We start from the raw sequence: 20,937 nt of genomic DNA, 5'->3' as shown, positions 1-20,937 counted from the left end.
TTGTTTGTCTCACTCTCTCCACTGTGTCTTCAGGACTCCAAACAGCAGCTTACTATAGGTTACAGAATCTCGGGCTGTGTTAGGGTGTGTGCTCTTTTACATACATAACATGTTGTGGTAGACATTGGTTAATGAAGACTTTTCAATTGCCTACCAAAGACAGCACTCAGGCTCTTGTTAAATCTTGTACCTTTGACTTGTCAGATGTATTCACAGTGAGGCGTAAGCTTTTACATCAAGGCAGTGAATGAAGACAAAACCCAGGATAACACACTTTGATGCAGACCTGCCGTGTCATACACGCTTTCACTAATGCTACGCAAATAACTGAAGCCGCACGATGGCCAAAGGCACCTGCACTGTTAACTGTGTTTCTTATTACATTGCTGTTCTGCAATGCACAAGGTTAATGGGGAGGTTTGTTATGGGTTAGCTTCCCTGTTGATTTTTCTGTTAATCCCAGTTTTCTGTTGTTGTTGCTGAGCAGACTTGAAGTCAAATTCTGTTTTCAGCTCTTTCTGGCGGAGTGTTACCTGAAGCCTGTCTTTACTCATCAGTGGTCAGCTTTGTTGAAACCTCCGAGTCTGCTCAGGTGAACCTCTTCCAGGCAGGTTAAATTGTCTAGAATGGCATTGTCACCCAGGTCTGTTCCTGAATGGACACTTCATTTGGTTTGGTGGAAGAGTCTACATGCTGCAGTCCTCCTTGCATTGACTTAAAATGTTATGTTTTGTTATTCCAGCCTGGTTCTGTTTCCCATTATTCACCGTAACTTCCTGTTCTTGATCCTAATTTGAACACTAGTGCCAGATATAATTTGTAATTTGTGCAGAATGGCATAAGGTATTTGTATATTTGTTTGGTAATTTGCTTTACTAAATGCGTGTAAATGCATATCAGCAAAATAAAAAAAAAAAGATGTATACAATACGCTGTATAAATGAGATTTCATCCTCGCTTTTTCAGGTCAAAACAATGCTTCAGATATTTATGGTATTCCATCTTTAATAGTCTGTTCATATAACATTGACAAATATTCAAACTAATTGAAACAAAAAAAAGAAAATCTATTTTTCAGGTTTATTGAATAGCCCTCTGTTAATATTGTACACATTTTTACATATCTACTAAAATATAATTTAAAACCACGAGGAGGAGCATCTGGAATGTGTAGTTATTGCCTTTTGGCCACTGACATGTTAGCCTGAACTGAGATGTTTAATTAATGCATTACAAGTTAATCAGAAATCAGGCAGTCTTCAGTTTTTATGACACAAATATTGAAATTGGTTGACGCCTAACCTAACATGAAGAAAACATAGTATGTGCACCTGGTTTAAATTCATATGCATGTTTCTTGGTCATTCAAGAAAGAGTAGATCAAAATCAAATGGATGTCTCATTGGGGATATCTGCACACTCTCCAAAATGTAAGCAGCCAAGGCACACACCTCATTAAGATGCTCTTTCTGTAATGTGCACGGCTGACCTGCTGCAAAGATGAATGTGCAGTTTTCTCACATTAGTAACCAAGATATGATACGTGTATAAAAACAAACGGGAGCACCCGAGTCACGAGTCCACATATTTTCTTGTACAATGTTGTCAGCAGATGCAGATTCCATGTGACATGGAGTGAAGAGTATTTTGTCATGTAAACCTATTTCTTCTTCAGAAATAATTTGCTACATATGGTTTTAAGTTACTTTATCTAATAGTTTTGTTGCTTCTGTACGGAACCATGTCCTGTATCTTGGTAGCAACTTGTTCCAGTGCTTGGTATTTCTGAGCTGATGGGGTCAAGGACTAGATTACATTTGAGCAAAGTTCTGGGAACGTGAACTTGTCCTGAGCAAACACTACAGCGTGTCATCTTACATAACTTTGTACGCTTGACCCCATTTGTCAATACACGTGAGTGAAGGACCCACAGTCTCCAGCTGACTGCCTGTGGTACAAAGGGAAATCTACATAGCAAAATGTTCCAGAGACAAAAAAAATCTTCTTATCCTGTCATTTAAATACATGGTGATAATTTACAGTACAGATCAGTAGAGCGAATGTTGTCCTAGTTCCATTGTATTGCTCTGGGACATGTAAAACTTCCTGCCTTTGTTTACTCAGTTCTTGTGCAGTGGTTTGCATAGATCCAAGATTTGTAGTGGTGCAGCAGCTCATGCAACAGGGAACAGGGCCAGCTGGGTCACTTGTATTTGTTGGCGAGGTTCTGAACATCGTTCTTGGTGAACTCTGTGCTCTCGACATTAGACAGATGCTCGAACAGATGAGTCACGTGTCGACGCTTGTCCTTCTCCATCAGCATTAGTGCAATCTGCAGAAAACAGCACATTGTTATTTATGACAAAAGCCCCATCTGCTGGGAACAAACATAAATGTTTGGATGGGAAGTAAAACATTGTCTTACCGAGAACCTGTCAGCCGTATGCAGGTGGTTGAGGTGCTGGTAGACCATGTTGTCGTCTTTTTCCAGGAGGTGGGAGTCCAGCGCCTGCATGATGAAGCTTAAGGTGTGTCCGTCCAGCTGGGTGCTCAGGTACTGTGGAAGCATCTCTGGAGCCGTGGAGGCCAGCAGGTCGGCGCAGGCCGCCGTGTTTCCCGTAACACGAGCTGCGTTCAGAGCCTGGCCGAACTCCAAACTGCACGTTGGATGGAAGTTGACGAAGGTATCCTGTCCTCTACAGCTGCCTGCTGAGTGAGGAACAGCCGCGGGCTCTTCATCATCTTCAATCTGAGGAAGATCAGCAAAGGGGATTTAAAGAGGGACACGTGGAAATCCAGCAGTTACCTCTCAGGTTTGATAGCACTGTTTTGTCTAGCTTTACAGCATGTTGCTGTAATTTAGTGAAATATGTCATATCGGACCAATACTGATACCGAGTATCAAATCAGCATATCACACAATCTCCTGCTGCACTTTTTGTACGTGAACAACAAACTCCGTTAACACCCAGAACAAATTGTCTAACTCCAATTGAACACACACTGTACCTCTGTGATTGGGACCGTCTTCCTCGGCTTGCCTCGCAAGTCGTTAGCCAGACTCTCTCTGAGCAGCACTGTGACCTCCTCCAGCTCCTTCTCGGCCTCCTGCACATTGGGGTCCTGCTGCAGCACCTCCTGCAGATCGGTGCTGCACGCAAGGTAGTCCTGTCGAATGCAGAGGAAACTATTATTTTGAAATGTTCAAAGCTTTGGTTTCTATGCAAATGAAGAGCGGCTCCACCCTTATAGCCACATGCATAAACCAGCATTTGAAAAAGGAGTGGAGAGTGTTTACATCCTTTTCGGTATGCAAATGCCACCATAGTTCACTGGCGCACTTGGGAAAGACGGGTAACTCAGTAATTCTTACACACTGGACCTTTAAAAGAGCACATCGTGTTCCCTCGTGCCGTTTTGTCATTAAAATAACATACAACTCTGTTCACCTTAAGGCCTTTAAAGGCCAGGGCTCGTCTGTAGAAGGCCTTCTTATTGGTTGGTTCCAGTTTCAGTGCTGCGTCACAGTCCTGCTTGGCCTCGGTAAACTTCTCCAGCTTCAAGTAGCAGAGGGCTCTGCATGTACACACACACATACATAAGTACAAAATTCCTGTATGTGTACTGAAAAATGAGGACAGGAAAAACAGCTTATGCGAGCTGTGTCCCCTTGTCCTTTTGTAACTTTTACTCTGAGTACATTTTTGGACCAGTACTTTTACTTGAGTAGAATATTTCAGTACTGCTGGTAGCTCTGGTCTGACCAGCTCTTTCCACAACAAAGCGCGCCGTACACACTCAAACACAAACAACACAATAGGAAACGTTTCATCATCGTCACAGTTTCCCCGGCGATATGATCAACGCTCTATTCAATCGCTCAGAAGATGGATGGAGTGTGTGAGCAGCGGGAGACAAAGAGTGCAGTCAGACCTGACGCCTGCATGGACTACGCTTGTGGCTTTTCTCGCTGTATGATAACGTGTGATCGTGGCAACAGGAGAATTTGCGAGAGACAAAAAGCCGAGGCAGGCAGCTGTTTCCTGAGCCCTGGTTGTTCTGTTCTTACCAACAATAGATCCTAATTTACTACCAGTGACAGACTGGCGACTGGCTGGGATTTGCTACTGAGCTGCATGCATCTCCTGACAGAGGACAGCTGCGGACACTTTATCAGTCTGATGCAATTAAATAAAAAAAAACACAACTATGTTGTCTAACATTTCTGATTCACAGGGAGACAAATCGTGAGAGGAAGAATAGCAGCACGACACGGAACAGAACGTGCAAGAAACCACAAACCTGTTGGTGTAGATAGCACACTCCTCTGGCTTTAGTTTAAGGCATTCACTGTACTTTCCCACTGCGTCCTGGTGTTGGCCCTTCTTCACAAACTCATTCCCCTCTTGCTTCAGAGCTGAAAAATGAACTTCCGCTTTCCTTTCTGAAAGAACGAGTAAAGTGGTGATTACTTATAATTGCAAGGCATAAATACTGTTACTGTACTTAAGTACAAAATTCACGTATATCGGTACTTTGCTTTGTTATTTATTTAACTAGCAACTTTGGTAATGGTCTGTATTTATATAGAGCTTTTCTAATCTTGATGAGCTGCTTTACACTACAGTTTTGCCATTCACCATTCGCCTTTATAATGCACATGTGTAAATGGTAAACTCAGGCATAATATTGTTGGATTTGAACTTATATTTATCAGAATTCTTGAGTCGGACGTCTTGCTCATGTCTCTTCCTGTGACGACAGTTTGACAACATCACGCATAGTATCAGCTCACCTCGCTACCAGATGCTATCGCTAATGGAAAAGCAAAATAATCTTGCCGAGGCAAGTCGAGTCGCGCTGGGACCATGTAGTGGAAAAGCATTGTTTAATTTGGGAACTGCATGTGTATTTGCAGAAGTGAAGTAAGTTTATTTTTTTAGCTCAACATGCCGCAATCCCCTGCATTATTTACTTCTGCTCTCATGTGCTGGAGTTAAGAATTCTCAAATATCCGGCAAATAATCCCGTTTATTCGTATAGTGTTGTTGCCTGAATTGCACACACCCCTCCTAATTTGAACAGACCCTTTAACATCTTAGAAAACCTGACATGAAGAAATACACCAGCCCTCTGTGCTGTTAAACTTGAGGGTTTAAACCCTTCAAAAATAATGCTGTGCCAGCTGGAGCTGCTGCAAGAATGATAGTCGAGTTGGCGATCAATCACAGCGGGGACTAATCAATCTGCTGCGAGTGAGTGTCTTCGGGGAGAAAAACTGTGCCAGAAGCTCCATTCTTTCATTAGATTTTCAGAATAATTGCTGCAACCTTGGGAATTAAGAAACTGCATAGTAATGTTTTCTTAACATCCTTATGCTACACTGTCTTTATTATCTACAAACTGTCTACTGTCACCCGCAGAGGAGCGGAGAGGACCACCTCCTTGCGGAGTTCTGGCTCCTGATTGGATGAAGTATTGTTGGAAACTGGCCAAACGCCAGTGAAATCACATGAACTTTTACAAAGCTTGTCCCCTTGATAAAGAGCCACATTGTACAAAGGAACAACATGGACCACTCGATGTCCTTCAGTGTTGCTCTTTTTCTTTCTTTGTGAAATGTATTGGCCAGTTATACTGAGCCATGCTAGAATGCCTATTTACGTAGATAACGCGCCTGTCTGTGTAAGTAGCCACGTCATTTTACGCATTCATCCTCCACATGCCTGTGTTTTCACAAGTCAGGCGAAAACCAGGCACATTCAGGGAAACTCAGATGTAGCTAATGGACGAATACAGGCTCTCATTCATGTATTTCACAAAGACGAGGCTTCTTTCCCCTTATGTCACACTTGTGTGCATTAATCCAGAGGTTAAGAGATCAAGATTTACATGTGACTTGACAATTAAGTGTACAGTAAGAGCTATGTGTAATCCTGTGTTTCTGTGGATAACACAGAACAGGATTAATGTTTTTTGGGTTTTTTTCCACCCTTTAACACACACCTGCATCCCTGCCAGCTTTCTCTGCTCGAGCCTGGAGAACCTCTGCACTGGGTTGCTCCTGCCTGCGATGCTGCTGAGCTGACAGAGGCACCAGCGGAATCTCTGAGAGTTTCTCTCTCCACTCTGGTCCATCCTGCTCAACCAGGAGCCTTGAGATCCTGGATGAGGTCACAGGTCAGTTTACTACATGGCTTTTATAAAAACACTTACTAAATATACAACACACCGCCCTAAATGATGCAGAGAAAACAAGGATTAAAAGGTATAAAGGACTAACACACGCCATTTTCAGTGTTGTTGATAAAGTACGGGAGCACTTAATCATCATCTTTTCTTAATCTGATCTTAATCATTAGAAGTTGTATTTTCTTTTTGAATCCAATGGGTTGGTGATTTTGATTTCCATGTATGTATGTTACATGTAGCCTATGTGATACATTAAAAGAGAAACTCAGAACAATACAATGAAGAGCAAATAGAGTTGTGGTCACAATCACTGAAGTAACTGAGCACTAATTCTGTAATATTAGTCAGATACAGACAAGAAAAGACAAGACACTTTTCCATCTCTCCGTCCTCTGCAGAGACGTGAATAAGGCTGATACCTGTTGACACTGTCGTGTGCTGCCTGCACACTGGTGTCTATCTGCAGGACAGTTTTGTAATCCACGTAGGCCTTTCGGTAGCGCTCCAGGGACTCATAAGCCATGGCCCGGCGGAGGAGGGGCTTAAGTGAGAATGGCTGCAGCTCCAGAGCTCTGGTTGGTATAAATAGACAGGGTGAGAGACATGAGCAAAAGATCAACCCTGCAGCTTCCACTGCTGATGCTTGTGTGTGATAGTACCTTTAAAATACACTCCCGGAAAATACTGCACTATGTATGAGAGTACTTCAATTATATTTTATAGTCATTTAATTGGATGATTGTCATGCGTACACATTGTATAGTTTAGCTTTCTTTGGTTCTTTATTGCTTAAAGTTTTTCTTTTAACTGCTGACTCAAGAAGAATATATCTAAGCTTCTATCTATCTATCCATCTATCCATCTATCCATCTATCCATCCATCCATCTATCTTAAATAGCTAGCTAACAAGGGGACCGTACCTATGTTCCCCGGGTCCTATGTTCCCCGCTTTGTATGTGACCGGGGAACATAGACCCTTTCTCTAACCCTAACCCTACCCTTTTTCCAAAAAAGGGTCCCATGTTCCCCTGTCACATACAAAGTGGGGAACATAGGACCTTTTTTGGGAAAAACGGGGAACATAGGACCTGGGGAACGTAGGTACGACCCCGCTAACAAGCATCTATCTACCTATGCTAAATCGCTAGCTAGCTTGCCATCTATCTATCTATCTATCTATCTATCTATCTATCTATCTATCTATCTATCTATCTATCTATCTATCTATCTATCTATCTATCTATGCTAAATAGCTACATGGCCTGCTAACTAAATAGTGTCTATCTATCTGTCTATGCTAAATAGGCAGCTAATTAACAGTCTATCTATGTTAAATAGCTAATCAGCCAGCAAACAATCTATCTATGCCTGTATTAGCCAGTTAATCAACAATCTATCTATGCTAAATAGCTGAATAGCCTGCTAACTAACAATCTATCTATGCTAAATAGTGTCTATCTGTCTATCTATCTATATATCTACAGTTTTGTCTTCTGTCTAGTTTTCCTGTTTGGCTTCGAAGCTAAATTTAAAGAACAGATTCTTGAAGAGTTGAGTTGAAATCCCTGACAACACACCCCAACAGCACACATCATCTCCTGGTAACACGAGAGTGATCTGCTGCTGAGGAATGCTTAATGATAGGGATTTTCAATGTGAAGCAGACACAGTGTTGTGAAATTTGAGCCGACGCCCACAGCAAACATGACTCGTCACTTGTTTTTGCTGCATGTAGAAAAAAAAGAAAAAAGAAAAAGGTCTCACCTTGTGGCGTCCTGAATGCAGTCATGACTGCTGCCGTTCTTCAGGTAGCACGCTGCTCTGTTCGAATACAGGACACATAGATCCTGAGGACTGTCAATCCCTGCACAGGGTGAGACAAATGTCAACATACAATGTTTAGAAAACACGTGTCATCAATTCCCTCTGGAACTGTCCCTCAAAGTCATAGCCTAAAATAGCTTATATGCGTGTATTAATAATTAATAAGGTATGATGTGGTCAGTGGCTCGTTCAGACTGTCCCTTGTTTCATCACCTGACACCAAAGATCTATAGAAACATGGGAGTTGTGTTGTAAATATTTTGACTTAGACTATTATGCTTCTGTTATTGATGTGTTCCTGCAACACTGAAATAACGCCTTTGTTTGCATTGTCTGACGCATGAATGTTAACCTGTCCCTGCATGTCAGACGGACAAATGCAGTCATCTAGTTGTAAGATGCCACAATGGGCTTCGATTGAAGAGTTGTGCATGTTTTCAGCTCATAAGAGTGTTTGTTTGCAAATACACAGTTTGAGCAGTTTGTGGACATGTGCCATGTAGGCATTTCACTTGTCATCACTAACACAAACAGTGTATATGCTGCACAATGCAGACTGAGCAACATTGTTGTATTATCTTTACTAAACATATCAGCAAAGAATGCCATATCATCAGATTATGCATATGACACAGTGTGGCAGTAATGAAGATGCCAATGATGGCAGCGGTATGTAGACATGGCCGTGATGACCTCCTGAAGTTCAAACCAAGAATTAGCATGGGGATGAAAGGTGATGTAAGGGATTTAAGGTTATGCCACTGCCAGACATTACATGGAAAACCAATCACGGCTCAGCAGCCTCCCTTAAATGTGTTGGTATCGACAAAAGTGTCCAATGCAAGGAAAGAAACTAATGAAGCAGCTGTTAAAAAGGGAGCCATTTGGGATTCATGACTTAAATGTTATAAAGCCTTGTGGACTTTTTGGTGTTTGAAGTCACTTTGAACATGGCATGGTTCTGATTGCTTCACAAACTGCTGATCTAGTGGGATTTTCACACACAATCCTCTCTAAAAATCTACAGAGACTGGTCTCAAAAAGAGAAAATTTCCAGCCAGTGGAGGGCCAGACTGGTTTGAAGGGATAAAGAGGTAACAATAATGCAATTAACCACTTGTTACAACCATCTCTGAACACACAACCTGTCAAACCTTGAAGCAGACGGACTAGAGCAGAAGAAGGCCACGCCAGGTGTCACTAGTTCATACACCTGCCTCTGAATTAGGACACTGTACATCTAATAAAGTGGCAGACTGTCCATGTTGTAATCTGCACTACATCAGTCAGATGGCGAGTGATGATAATGTCAGTGATCTATCACTTTCATTTCCACTTGCACAGCTGAGCAGTGAGTAGTAGAGTGGCTGTCCACTGAGACAAGAGACAGCATGTTTGATGGCTGACAAGCAGCGGCTTCTCCACATCCATCAATCACTCCCTCTCTCCCTCTCTGTGAAAATGATGGCCGTGTTCCCACAGATTCAATTTCACAGAGAGTGGTTTTGTGGTCATGTGACTTGGGCTGACCTGAGCTGAGAGGCTTAACACCAGGCTGAGGCTAAAACACTGTTCACATCGATGTGCGGCCAAACATCTTAACTATTCTGTAGCTCTTTAAGAACGTTTTCATGAGTGGCCCCGTAAATAATCATGTGAAGAACACTGTGTTGTTGCAGGATGGAATTTAGATATTTTAGTTGTGTCTTTTAAAGCTATCCTGCAGTGTGATTACAGGGAGGTAAATAAAGGCACAAGCATTATAGTGGCAAAGTATTGACCTTTGATAATGATGAATCTGGTGACTAAAACCATAAAGCAGCACATAATCAAAGGTCCTCACCTTTGATTATGTGCTGCATAATCAAAGGTGAGACAGGTGAGGAAACAGCAGTCAGTTCAGTTACACCACAGGCTGTTTGTCTTTTCTTGTCACAACATGTTTACAACAAAACTTGCCACACTGTGTGTGTTTATGTCTTCACTCTGTAGAACAGCCTTTCTCAGATCTGAAACAATAACAAGGACAACATTAACCAACAGCGTTTCCTCAGCCCTACCTGAGTCGGTGTAGCCTTGAATGGCTTGTGAGTATTTCTCCAGTGCATCGGCAAACTGTCCATTTTTAAACAGAAGGTTTCCTTCATTTTTTAGCCGGGCCAGAGGTGGGGGCAGGGCTCCACATGGGGCATCAAGGTTGACAGTTTCTCCAGCTTGACTTGTCTTTCCACTGCCGCTCTGATCAGCCTGAAACGAAGCTGTGGAATCCCTCTTGCTTGTTCCATTGGCCACCTTCTCCTTGGACTCGTGCGGTGGGACTTTGTACTTGTCAGAGCTGGCTCCTTTGCTCCTCCATTGTCCCGCGTGAGAGCTGCTGGCGTCGCCGTGTGGACCCCTGTCCCCTCTGCTGTGGGGCTTCTTCTGAGCATTACCCATGTCTCCTCTTTCGCCAGGAGCAGCTGAGCTCTCCTCCCCTCCCACAGGCTGGCTTGGTTCAGCCAGAAAGGCTGTAAGGAAGAGAAGAGGAGAGGAAGGAGGGGGCGAGCACACCCACCGGAAGAAGTCAGTGGTTACATCACAGCACAGTGGGGGAGGGTTGGCCACTTCAGAGGGTGTTCCAGGAAGCAGCTTAGTAATGATGGCTGGAGAATAGCACGCATGTGTAGTAGGCGGTGTCACGTGACTCACTGGGACAAAGGGGGTTTGACAGGAACAAGACTGTCATGCTATTACCAGAAATCCTCAAGCTTCCTCAAAAGTTTCCTACAAGTATGTCAGTCTATCTATCTGTCTATCTGTCTGTCTATTTATGACTGTCTGTCTGTTTGTCTCTGTCTGTCATATCTCCTCAGGTATGTCATTCCAAAGTCCAGATGCTAAATAAAGTAAAAGGTCTCATTTAGATTTATGCCTCAACTTTGAACTATGATAGACATGAGATTTGTTGAGAAAAGTGCTTTTTAAATAAAGTTTATTTATTAAACTTTGCTAATAGGAGGTAATATGTTATTATGTGGACGCACCTGTGGTAGATGCTGTGTAAATGGTTGAAAAACATTTCAGTTTAGCTTCACCACACTATTACAATGTTACCAAGCTGTTACATTAACATTACATTAGAAATATGATGGCAGAACACATCATTCCTTAGGACCATGTAATTACCACATGATCACTGAACGTCATCGCCATTTGATAATATTTAGATTCTACAAACTACCATAAATATTAGTATTAATTGATTTGGTTATGCAGACTATCTTAAAGTAGTAAATCAGACATTAACACAAATATATAATAACATAAAGTGTGTTAACTTTAACCCTCACCCTGACTGGAGGGCATTTTTCTTTTACTAATTTAATATTTGATAAACATATTAACCAGATTCAACTGTGTAACAAGGCACATATATTCATTTTCATACCTCAAGGCCATTAATTGTCTAGTAGCCTAATAACCTAATGTCTGTCTACAAAGAAGGAACATTCCAATAATTTAAATTAATCAATTGGCTAGAAATTGATTTCTTGGTAAGTCCAGGAAAAATGTGAATGTTCACTAGATTATTTTATGAGTGTATAAATCGGGGATATAATTGGTGAATATGGTAACTTTCAACCATGTTACCTTGAGCTTCTGTGTCATTGCTACTGTCGTCATTTTCCTCCTCCTCTTCTTCTTCGATGAGGATTCTTTTGCCCTTTCTTTGCTGTTCTGGTTGATTTTCCTCCAGCGTCTCAATTTCAGACAGAAGCTCCTACAAAAAAATATAAATGTGTTTATAATTTATCAACAGTAACATAAGACAGAACCATGTTAAAGAAGTAACTAAGTAACTTTTACTCTGAGTACATTTTAAACAAGATACTTTTTTTTAACTTGAGTAAAAAAAAATTCCACCAGTACTTTTACTTGTACTTAAGTAATATGTTATTGAAATGAAAATGTCTGTTTTTTGTTGAATGCATTGCAGCAGCTCCAGTGTTTTCTAACATGCTAATACAGTGACATCTAGTGGACAAATGACTACTTGCAACGTAATCAGCAGCAGGCCTCACTCCTTCTACCACTACTTACTATGGCTGCAGCATTTTGAGGCTCCTCCATAAGAACCTCCCTCAGGTCGTCAGTGGCCAGCTGGAATTGTCCCATGTGCTTGTGCACAGTGGCGCGACGTAGCAGGGCTGACGTTCAAAAACAAACATCACGTGACGTGAGTGACAACAGTGCTGTGTTAAATGTCATACATATGGCCGTGTGAAGCACCTTTCACATTGCGTGGTTCCAGCTCAAGGACACTTTGGCAGTCTGTCATGGCGTTGTGCCACTGGTCGAGCTTGATCTCTGCCTGGGCTCTGTTGTTGTATGCAGCCACTGTTGGTGAAAAACAGAGGCTCCTACCAAGGCCAAAAATATCAAGTCAGTAAAATGTTTCCAGTCCCTTCTTATATTTTTAAAAGTCTGCAGTAACATTTAAGAGGTTTATTGGCATAAATGAAGTATTCTGTGTTCTGTATCATTCTATAATCCCTCTAAAATAAAAATATAATAATTTGCTCATATTAAAACACTTTTTTATTTATCGCCTTGATCTCTAAATAAGAGGTGTTCACTTTGACAGGTTGCAGAGCCCTGTACTAGATGAATATTTAAAAAAGAAAAGAAACTGACCTGGAATAGTAAGCGACTGCCTCCTCATAGTCGTTGGCTCTGAAAGCTTCGTTGCCTTTGTCCTTCTCACGATTTCCTAAGAGGAGCCTCTCCTGCTGAGTCAGCACTTTAAAAAAAAAAAAAAACAAGTAGAATATTAGGGCCACATGTGAAACAAACAAAAAACAGCATGAATTCTGAAAATAAAGTCAGAATTCTGAGGAAAAAAGAAATCAGAATTAACACAGGTCTGAGAATCTCAGAATTCTGTCTTTAATCTCAGAATTCATGCTGTTTTATTATTTGAAAAAAAACAAAAAAAACAATTTTCTGTAACACACAGTGCTTCGCAATGGCCGCAAAGTAAATATGAGACGTTATTCAAAACACATTACATGAGACGTCCACTTCTGTCTTGATTTTAGTGTGTCCTTTGATTTTCACGGCTGGTGGATGATCACTTTGGAGCACATCCCCGTCAATCCTCTCACATTCCTTCTCCGCATCAAACCTGGTGGAAACAAAATAATGTTCCAATTATTACTCTATCTTTTGCTAAATTATTACCTAGAACTGTGTCACTATTGTAACAGCTGCTGTAGCAGCAAAAAGAGAGAAAAAATGACTCACTTCTCCCATTCTTGATAATCACGAGGAAGAGCACGTTTTGAAGAATTCCCTTTCTCCTTTGCATTTGAAGTCTGTGAGGACATACGACTTCATTTAACCATTTTTTATATATACATGTGCATGTTAAGGGCATGAGTTAGTACACCTGTTACCTTACTAAGTGAAATGGAGGAAGTGGAACCTCTGATAGAGGGTATTTCCTTCATTAGATCATGTGTTGACTGCTGTTGTAGTGACATTTCAGTGTTTTTGGTTTCCTCTTGCCATGTCTGTGGGAAAGAAAAAGTATTTTTTTTGTGATTTTATTTCAGAAGAAGTGAGATGACTATGGGAAATGGTATTTAAAACTGAAAATGTGGAACGTACCATTAACTCATCGACAATCTGGTTCCATTCATCTTTACCCAGGCTCGCAGATGTTGCCACAGGGTTTGCCTTCCTGAGCACACGGCTCTTAGGGTGCAGTTTCTCCAAGTGACCCTCACAGAACTCGATCAGATGAGGGTAATGGCCCTCGTCGCCAGACCTTTTCACAAAATACCACAATATGTTTATAGATTTCTGAACATTATCTTTTTCTATCGGGCAGCTAACAACATACAATGTGAGTTGTGTCAGTGGATTTTACCTCAGAACTTTCAGGATCTTCTCCAGGTATTTCACATCTTTGCATTTCTCAATGTAACCATAGTCCAGGCACTCAACAGGGACGTCCAGTGACTTTGATAACGACTCTCTGTGGTCGGGAGTGGTGAAGCAGTTTTCAAAAACATCCATCATGCCTGCAAAGAATGTCTTCTGTTACTATCTATAGGTCAAACAATGTTCTGTTAATAGGAGCCTTCAATCAGTCAATCAGGATAACGTCATTTGCAATTTTGGGCATTTAACCCTTGGAACAGAGAGAATTTAAGTAACTTTGACTCTGAGTATATTTGAATCTTATATATATATATATATATATACATATATATATATGTATACATATATATATATATGTATACATAAAGTGTGTGTATGTATATATATATATATATATATATATATATTTTACTTTAACTTGAGTACATTTTACATCAGTACTTTTACAAATGTTTTATCCAAATAGTGGTACTTTTACTTGAGTAAATGAATAATAATTCAGTGCTGCAACTCGGTGGATCATCAAACCAGCGCTGACTGGTCGAGCACATTTAAATTTGAAATTAAACACGTACTTGTTGTTGTTGTTGACAAAATGTCTCCTCTTCATTGAACAACTGTCAACAGCGAGTCGACGTTCAGCTTAACACCAAATACGTAAAACCACACTTTTGTTATAAGAAAAGAAAAGGTTATATCCTTCGGTTCTGCTGCAGTTTGGCGCTTGGGTTCCGTTGCTATGGTAACCACGCAGGGCAGGACAGCGGCTGCGTCTCTCAAAAGCGGAAACACGTCCGCGTCACGTGTTTCCGCTTTTGAGAGACGCAGTCGGTGGGCTCCAAATTTGAAAAGGTGGCTGGTTTGTCGTCAATGTTGTTCGGACAAAACATGTAGCGGAGAGAGACGACGACAGGAGGTGAAGATAAGAAACACTGAGGCCCGACACTGAAGCCGAGGAAACAACACAGTCTTTACACTCGCCTCAGTTTTGACCAACAAGTAAGTTAACGTTTGTACACGCGTTTAAAAAAAATCTGTGTGAGACAGACACAACGACGGAAACACGGTCCAACTGAAACCGTGAATCCAGAAAGCTCGTCGGTGACTTTCGTGTTCACATTTGTTATACAGTTAGTTATAAATAAAAGCATAATGGAACATTTAATGACTTCGTTAGTGTGTGTGTGTACTCGTTTTAGGCCCCTTTCCGGCACTCACACAGTACGACCAAAACCTGGTAGCGAAAACCTGATTTGAGGTTAAATTTAGGATTAATATGTGGTTTGTAGTTAGGTTGAGGTTAGTTAGTTATACATTTACTTATGTATGTCCGTAATGGTTAATTAACTACGTCCAGACTTGTATTTATCGTGGGGGGGAAACACATGCGTCCGAAAAACGGTTGACGGATAATTAAGCACAACGTGAAACACCTGCGTTAATTGTCGAGTTCGACTCGGTTTAGTGAGTTGGTTCCGTGTGGTTTTATTTCAGCAGATTTTCTTCTTCAGACATTGACTTCCATTTATTTGCACCAACGCCGTATCGCTAATCATAACCTCTTCTAGTTTAACTGACTGTTTTTTTATTGCGTTTATTGACGTAAAGTCAGTGTTTGCAGTAGGAATTAAATGTGCGTATTGATCTGTATTGTCTGTCGTCATGAGTCCCGGGGGTTTGTATGGCAGCAGTCACGACATGTTGGCGGCTACAGTTCACCTAACAGCGGCATCACAAGGAGCACCGTCTCCTAGCAACGCAGAGGAAGCTGAGCTCAGTTTTCTTTTTATAGGACTCTATTATTAATCGACTAAATTAAATTATTCGTGAACTATTTTGATAATTGATTGTTTTATTTGTCGTTGTTTATATTTAAAAACAAGTCATCGCATTTACCATCTTCTTAAATGTGCATATTCTCTGGTTTCTTTGCTTCATGTAACAAACAAATCATTAAAACAGAATGATACTATTCACAATACATGGTCAATTATACCAATAATATCACGATACAGCGATTCTGTGATAGTCAATATATTGCAAGACAATCTTATAGCGATACATCATGATTAGGGCTGAACAATTAATCAAAATTCTATCTAGATAGCAGTACAGCCTACTCGTCCCCAATTTATTAAAAAACATAATGTGTCAATATAATTTTAGATTAGAATTATTGTCTTTAAACTGTACACATGATGTTCTACAGACTGAAGAGAACATCTTGGTTTCTCACAGATCTGCACAAATATCACAGTGTACTCATTTTAAATGCTAGGCATTTAATCACTCGAGTGATATTGATTAATTTAGTGTTTTTATTTGCTTTTGCAGGTCACACCACCTCTTGGATATTTCTGTTTTGGGCCAAGCTCACTCACAGTGAGGAACATGGAGTATACCCCCAAGTCCAGTGTTTACCCTGACGGCTGCAAAGGCCAGCACTGTTATGATGATTGCTGTGACAGTGGGTACTCGGGTTTATTCCACAGTCCAAAGAGCATCAGTGGGGTTGACCTGTGCAGGTCGTTGTCGCCTGTAGAATTCAATGAAACCCCTAAAGAAAATCTCAGGCTTTCTGTCACACCCAAAAAGAGGAACAAAGAGTCACTCAGGTTTTTGGACAGGGACTTGAGAGGAGCACAGCAGCCTCCGGCAGTCAGCTGGTGTGAAACTCCTAAAGTACATAAAAGAGATGCCTCACTGCGACACAGAATCCTTATGAGCAAACCCAACACAGATGTCAAAACCGACAAACTAAGATCACCCTGCACCAGAAAGACTGAATCCTCCTGCAGTGCCAGCTCCGAAAAATGGCTCAGTGCATCATTCGACGCTCTAGACACAGTGATGGGAACTTTGGCATCAAGCACTTTAAGCCTGGATGAGGACCTGCCATTATCCACCAGGAAACGTCGTCTCTATTTCTCACAGATGAGGACTTCTACTCGTGAAGATGGTAAAATCAACTCTGGTCACCCCACTGATTTTGAGAAAGGAGTTTCACTCTCAGATGCTCTCTTCAGTAATAACATTTCTGCCTCTGATCAAATTAATATTAAGACTCCACAATCCATGAAATTCCTGCCCTCCTCATCCAAGGAAAACGCTCAATCACCAGTCAGTCTTTTGACCACTGACCTAAATGATGTTTTTTGCACGCCATCCTCCGCACACACACCCCAATGTGTCAGGTATGTGCGATTTGACAAAATGATTTGTGGATGTTATTTTCATGAATCTCTTTACAATGTTGTTGTTTTAATTCCTCTCTAACCCTGTGACAGGTCTGTGTGTGAGGACAGTGGATTCAGTTCCCTGACCTTGGACAAATCCCAAGACTCCTCAGTAGACCACGATGGCTCGTTTCAGGAGTTGCTGCACTCGTCGTCCAGAAAATCCAGTGAAACCCCAAGTCAGGCGGAGGCAAGGCGGCGCTCCCGTTTGCAGCGGCAGCACAGACTCTCAACGCTTAAAGAAGGGGGCTCTCAGTCTGAGGAAGACCCTTCAGATAGAAAGCATGGACATCTTCATCAGAGCCACAGCTATGATGTCTCTGCTGATTATATCACCCCTCGCAGGGTTCTTTCTATTAAAAGTAGTAATGGAATGAGCTCTGATGGTTTGGCCCATGCAAAACAAGACTACACCACCCCTCTGAGAGCCACCGTAGCCAAGTCAGACAACAGAACACCTTCAAACACAACTCCTGCTAATCCAGACTTGACCCCTCGCAGCACTACCCCAGTCAATCTCTCTCTGACTCCAGCTCTGCAGCTGGTTCATGCAATGTGCCAGCAGAAAGCCCAGATGTTTGCTGGACAGAGTCCAAGTCTGAAGGAGCAGCTGAAATCCACAGCAGCACTTGCCGAGACCCCAGTGACGTTCAGGACGGCGATGCCACTGGCGGGTCTGATTGGCAGGAAGATGGGCCTGGGGAAGGTAGACGTACTCACAGAGCTGAAGAAGAGGAACCTCGGGCACATTCTCACTGTCATACTTGGTCACCTGCCACATGAGAGCATCTACAGGTGAGGACCAATAACGTTGTCTACTGTCTATCTTGGACTTGTAGTCAAGACCGCCTAAACAGAGACCAAGACAATACCAAGACCAGAGGGTATCAGGACCAAGACGGACCAAGTTGAGACAAGACCGAGACCGGGAAAAAGACTAGTGTTGAAGTGTTGTTACTGCAATATTGGAGCATTGAGACTCCCTTAACTTTTGTATGCTGTTGAGGACTGACATGACCTTTAATAAATGTATGCACATTATGTATGAATAAGTGGAGACATCCTGCACTTTTAACTTTTCACAGACCTTTGGTTGTCTTCAGTTACACAGATATTGTGATATTATTGGTATCATGGACCATGTATCGCATATTTTATTGCCAACAATTAGCCCAAGATGTTATTGTGATCATTGTTCTTGATAATGGTTGATAATATATTGGCAAACAGGTGTGGTGTGGTGTGCAAAAGCTGGGATGAAATTATCCAGCTGGACAAGCGAGCTGCATTTAGGAGACGAAACTACCTGAATGAAGTAAAGGCTTCTCTTGAGGTAGGAGATTTATTACATCGGTAAATTACTGGCTGATCGATGACAAATCTTCTTGAGTTGCTAAAACAAATGTTGTACAGTGTTTTGTGACTAATATTTAAAGTAACCTTCCAACTTTATGTTTGTCTTGAAGCTCAGTGGTGCTGCGCATGTCCCTGACGCAGAGACCAGACTGACTCTGCTGAAGAGATCAGCCCTCAAGACGGTCCAGGCTCAGTCCAGGAACTCAAGTTTCTGCACCCCACAATCAGGAACTAGCACTTTAGTCCAACTACAGCACAGTGCCTCGCGTTCAGGCAGCAGCAGCAAACGGGATAAGTTTCTTGAGGTGAGTTTTAAAATCATTATCCTGGGTCAGGACCCACACAGTTTCCAGCCTTTCACTTATGAAAATTAAGTTGTCATTCATATATTAAATGTTTATCTCTTGGCTGGTTTATCTAGTCAAATGTAAGGTGTACACATATGGCAGGTAAAATAGTCACCAACAATACTCAAATTTTGTCTTTTCACAATTTAAATTGTGAACTGGGTTGCGATGGTTTAGGTCATCTTTCAAAAAGTGGGTCCTTAAAGTTTGGGAAACACTCACTTGCTTTGCAGAGAACTAACACTCTTTGTTTGTATAAAGATTTCCTCTTTAGACCTCATCGCCAAGCCCCAGTTTTTCCTTAAAGTCCTGGGGCCTGTTTCAAAAAGCCAGTTCAGCTTAACTCTGAGTCAGTTACCCTGGCAACATACGCCGTGAACCTAACCTGCTCGCTGGCAGGTTTTCTTCAACTAACCTTGAGTTTCTCTCTGTCGCCACCCTCTTTCAGACACACGGTATTTGATTTCCTCATTCATTCAGTCAGCAGTCGGGTTTTGGCGTACTTTTGACAATGATCCCGTGGATGAAATTGCAGCATTACTGTGTAGAGAATAAAATATTCCTCGGGAGATGATTATCAGACTACGCATAGATTTCCAGACACTTCTCTTTTTGAGCGGTACCGTTTCACGTCGCAGTCCATCATTTACATTCACAACCTAATCCGTCCTTACATTTTCAGCATTACCAACCGGGTCATGCTCTCACATCACAGCAGAAATTGTGTGTTGCGCTGCGGTTATTTCTTTTTACAAATCTGAGTTTTTCACAGAACGTCGGAGATGCAGAGCACTTGTACATGATATAAAGAATGATAAGTAATTTATGTGTGAGAAAACAGCATTATGTTGGGGATGAAACAACTGTACAGTCAAACTGCCACTTAATATTAACTTTACAATGTAAAACATGATCAAAATGAGGTAATCCCACGAGATTATATCGAGGTTTTACCAGTTTGAACAATGTTTTTATGTTTCATCTTAAACTGCTGCCAACTGCACTTCTCCCCTGCGGGATTACACTTAAATGAAATAAATGAATAGTCTACCACTCAAGCAGTTTCCCTCTGTAATATTATTGTGATTGTGCAAAAGACGACATTTAAACTTCCGCATCAGCAGCAGTGTTCTCCGACACCGTCTCCCTCTCTTTTGCTGCTGCAGCGGTGTTACACTTCCTTCTAAAAACTTTCTCAAACTCACCGTATGAGCGCATTAACTATACTGGGGGTGAAGAACGTCAACCTCCGCTTCCCCGTTGTCATGGTGACTCGTCGAAACAGGGCTCCATTGATGCTGTCTTTTTAGACTTGTGGCGCACGTAATTAACTCGAGGTGAAACTACTCCGAGTTGAACAAACTAACTCAAATCAGCTGTTCTAAAACCGAAAACTCAAGAGTTTCCTATCTCAGAGTAGATCAACTCAGAGTTCAGGGTTAGACTGAGAGTTTGTTGAATCTGCTTTGTGAAACAGGCCCCAGTTTTATTAAGATGTCAAATTAGTTATTTACTTGCATTCCTGGATGAATGTGTTTTAGTGCTAGTGAGCCGGCTCAAATTTGAGTATAAAATGTGAATTCAGTTTACTTACCAAATAAATAATAGCATTTTTAGTTTTTGAAATATTTCTAAAATATTGTTTTCTTGTTTTTATGGCAAGTGTGTTAAGCCCCGTATATGTTCACATTAAGCATTTATTTAAAACATGTTTTTTTCCCCTCAGGTTGCTAAAACCCTCTTCAATGATGAATGCCTCAAGCCGTGCCCTCGGTGTCAGCATCCAGCAAGATGCCACTCAGTGAAGGGGGAAGGTGTGTGCAGCAGCGACGACTGTGGTTTCCAGTTCTGCACGTCCTGTTTGTGTGCTTTTCACGGCTCCAGAGAATGTGGCAGTCAGTCTGTGAGCCGACGCAAAAGTGACATTATTCTTCCAGGGAGTGCTCAAAGTCGGCGAAATGTAAGAAGACTATAAAAACAATAGTCTGCTATTCCTTCTTGCTGTGCCAAAGTCTGTTAAGCATTTTTTCTGCCTAATGACTTGGCAACCAGGAGA

At 41.6% G+C, this 20,937-nt stretch overlaps 2 protein-coding genes across 2 annotated transcripts; one reads left to right on the top strand and one right to left on the bottom strand.

The window, feature by feature from the left end:
• Positions 1-1,021: 1,021 nt before the first annotated feature.
• On the bottom strand, positions 1,022-14,077 carry LOC310928095 (sperm-associated antigen 1-like; the record flags this gene model as incomplete). The annotated part of the gene is made up of 18 exons (XM_083890572.1): positions 1,022-2,332; positions 2,426-2,749; positions 3,010-3,168; positions 3,450-3,576; positions 4,303-4,444; positions 6,007-6,164; positions 6,612-6,764; positions 7,958-8,057; positions 10,078-10,659; positions 11,648-11,777; positions 12,098-12,204; positions 12,287-12,417; positions 12,692-12,797; positions 13,066-13,181; positions 13,301-13,371; positions 13,453-13,569; positions 13,667-13,826; positions 13,929-14,077. 18 exons carry the CDS (start codon positions 14,075-14,077, stop codon positions 2,204-2,206), a joined length of 2,961 nt encoding a protein of 986 aa, XP_083746698.1. The 3' UTR covers positions 1,022-2,203.
• Positions 14,078-16,333: 2,256 nt separating this feature from the next.
• Positions 16,334-20,856, top strand: fbxo43 (F-box protein 43; the record flags this gene model as incomplete). Its single annotated transcript, XM_083897677.1, has 5 exons — positions 16,334-17,136; positions 17,230-17,973; positions 18,409-18,511; positions 18,645-18,839; positions 20,608-20,856. 5 exons carry the CDS (start codon positions 16,334-16,336, stop codon positions 20,854-20,856), a joined length of 2,094 nt encoding a protein of 697 aa, XP_083753803.1.
• Between the last annotated feature and the right edge of the window lie 81 nt (positions 20,857-20,937).

This window comes from Microchirus variegatus (genome assembly GCF_963457635.1).
Source record: "Microchirus variegatus genome assembly, chromosome: 1".
In the NCBI taxonomy this organism is placed as follows: domain Eukaryota; kingdom Metazoa; phylum Chordata; class Actinopteri; order Pleuronectiformes; family Soleidae; genus Microchirus; species Microchirus variegatus.
The sequence above is the reverse complement of the archived record's forward strand: the minus strand, read 5'-3'. Positions and strand labels throughout refer to the sequence as shown.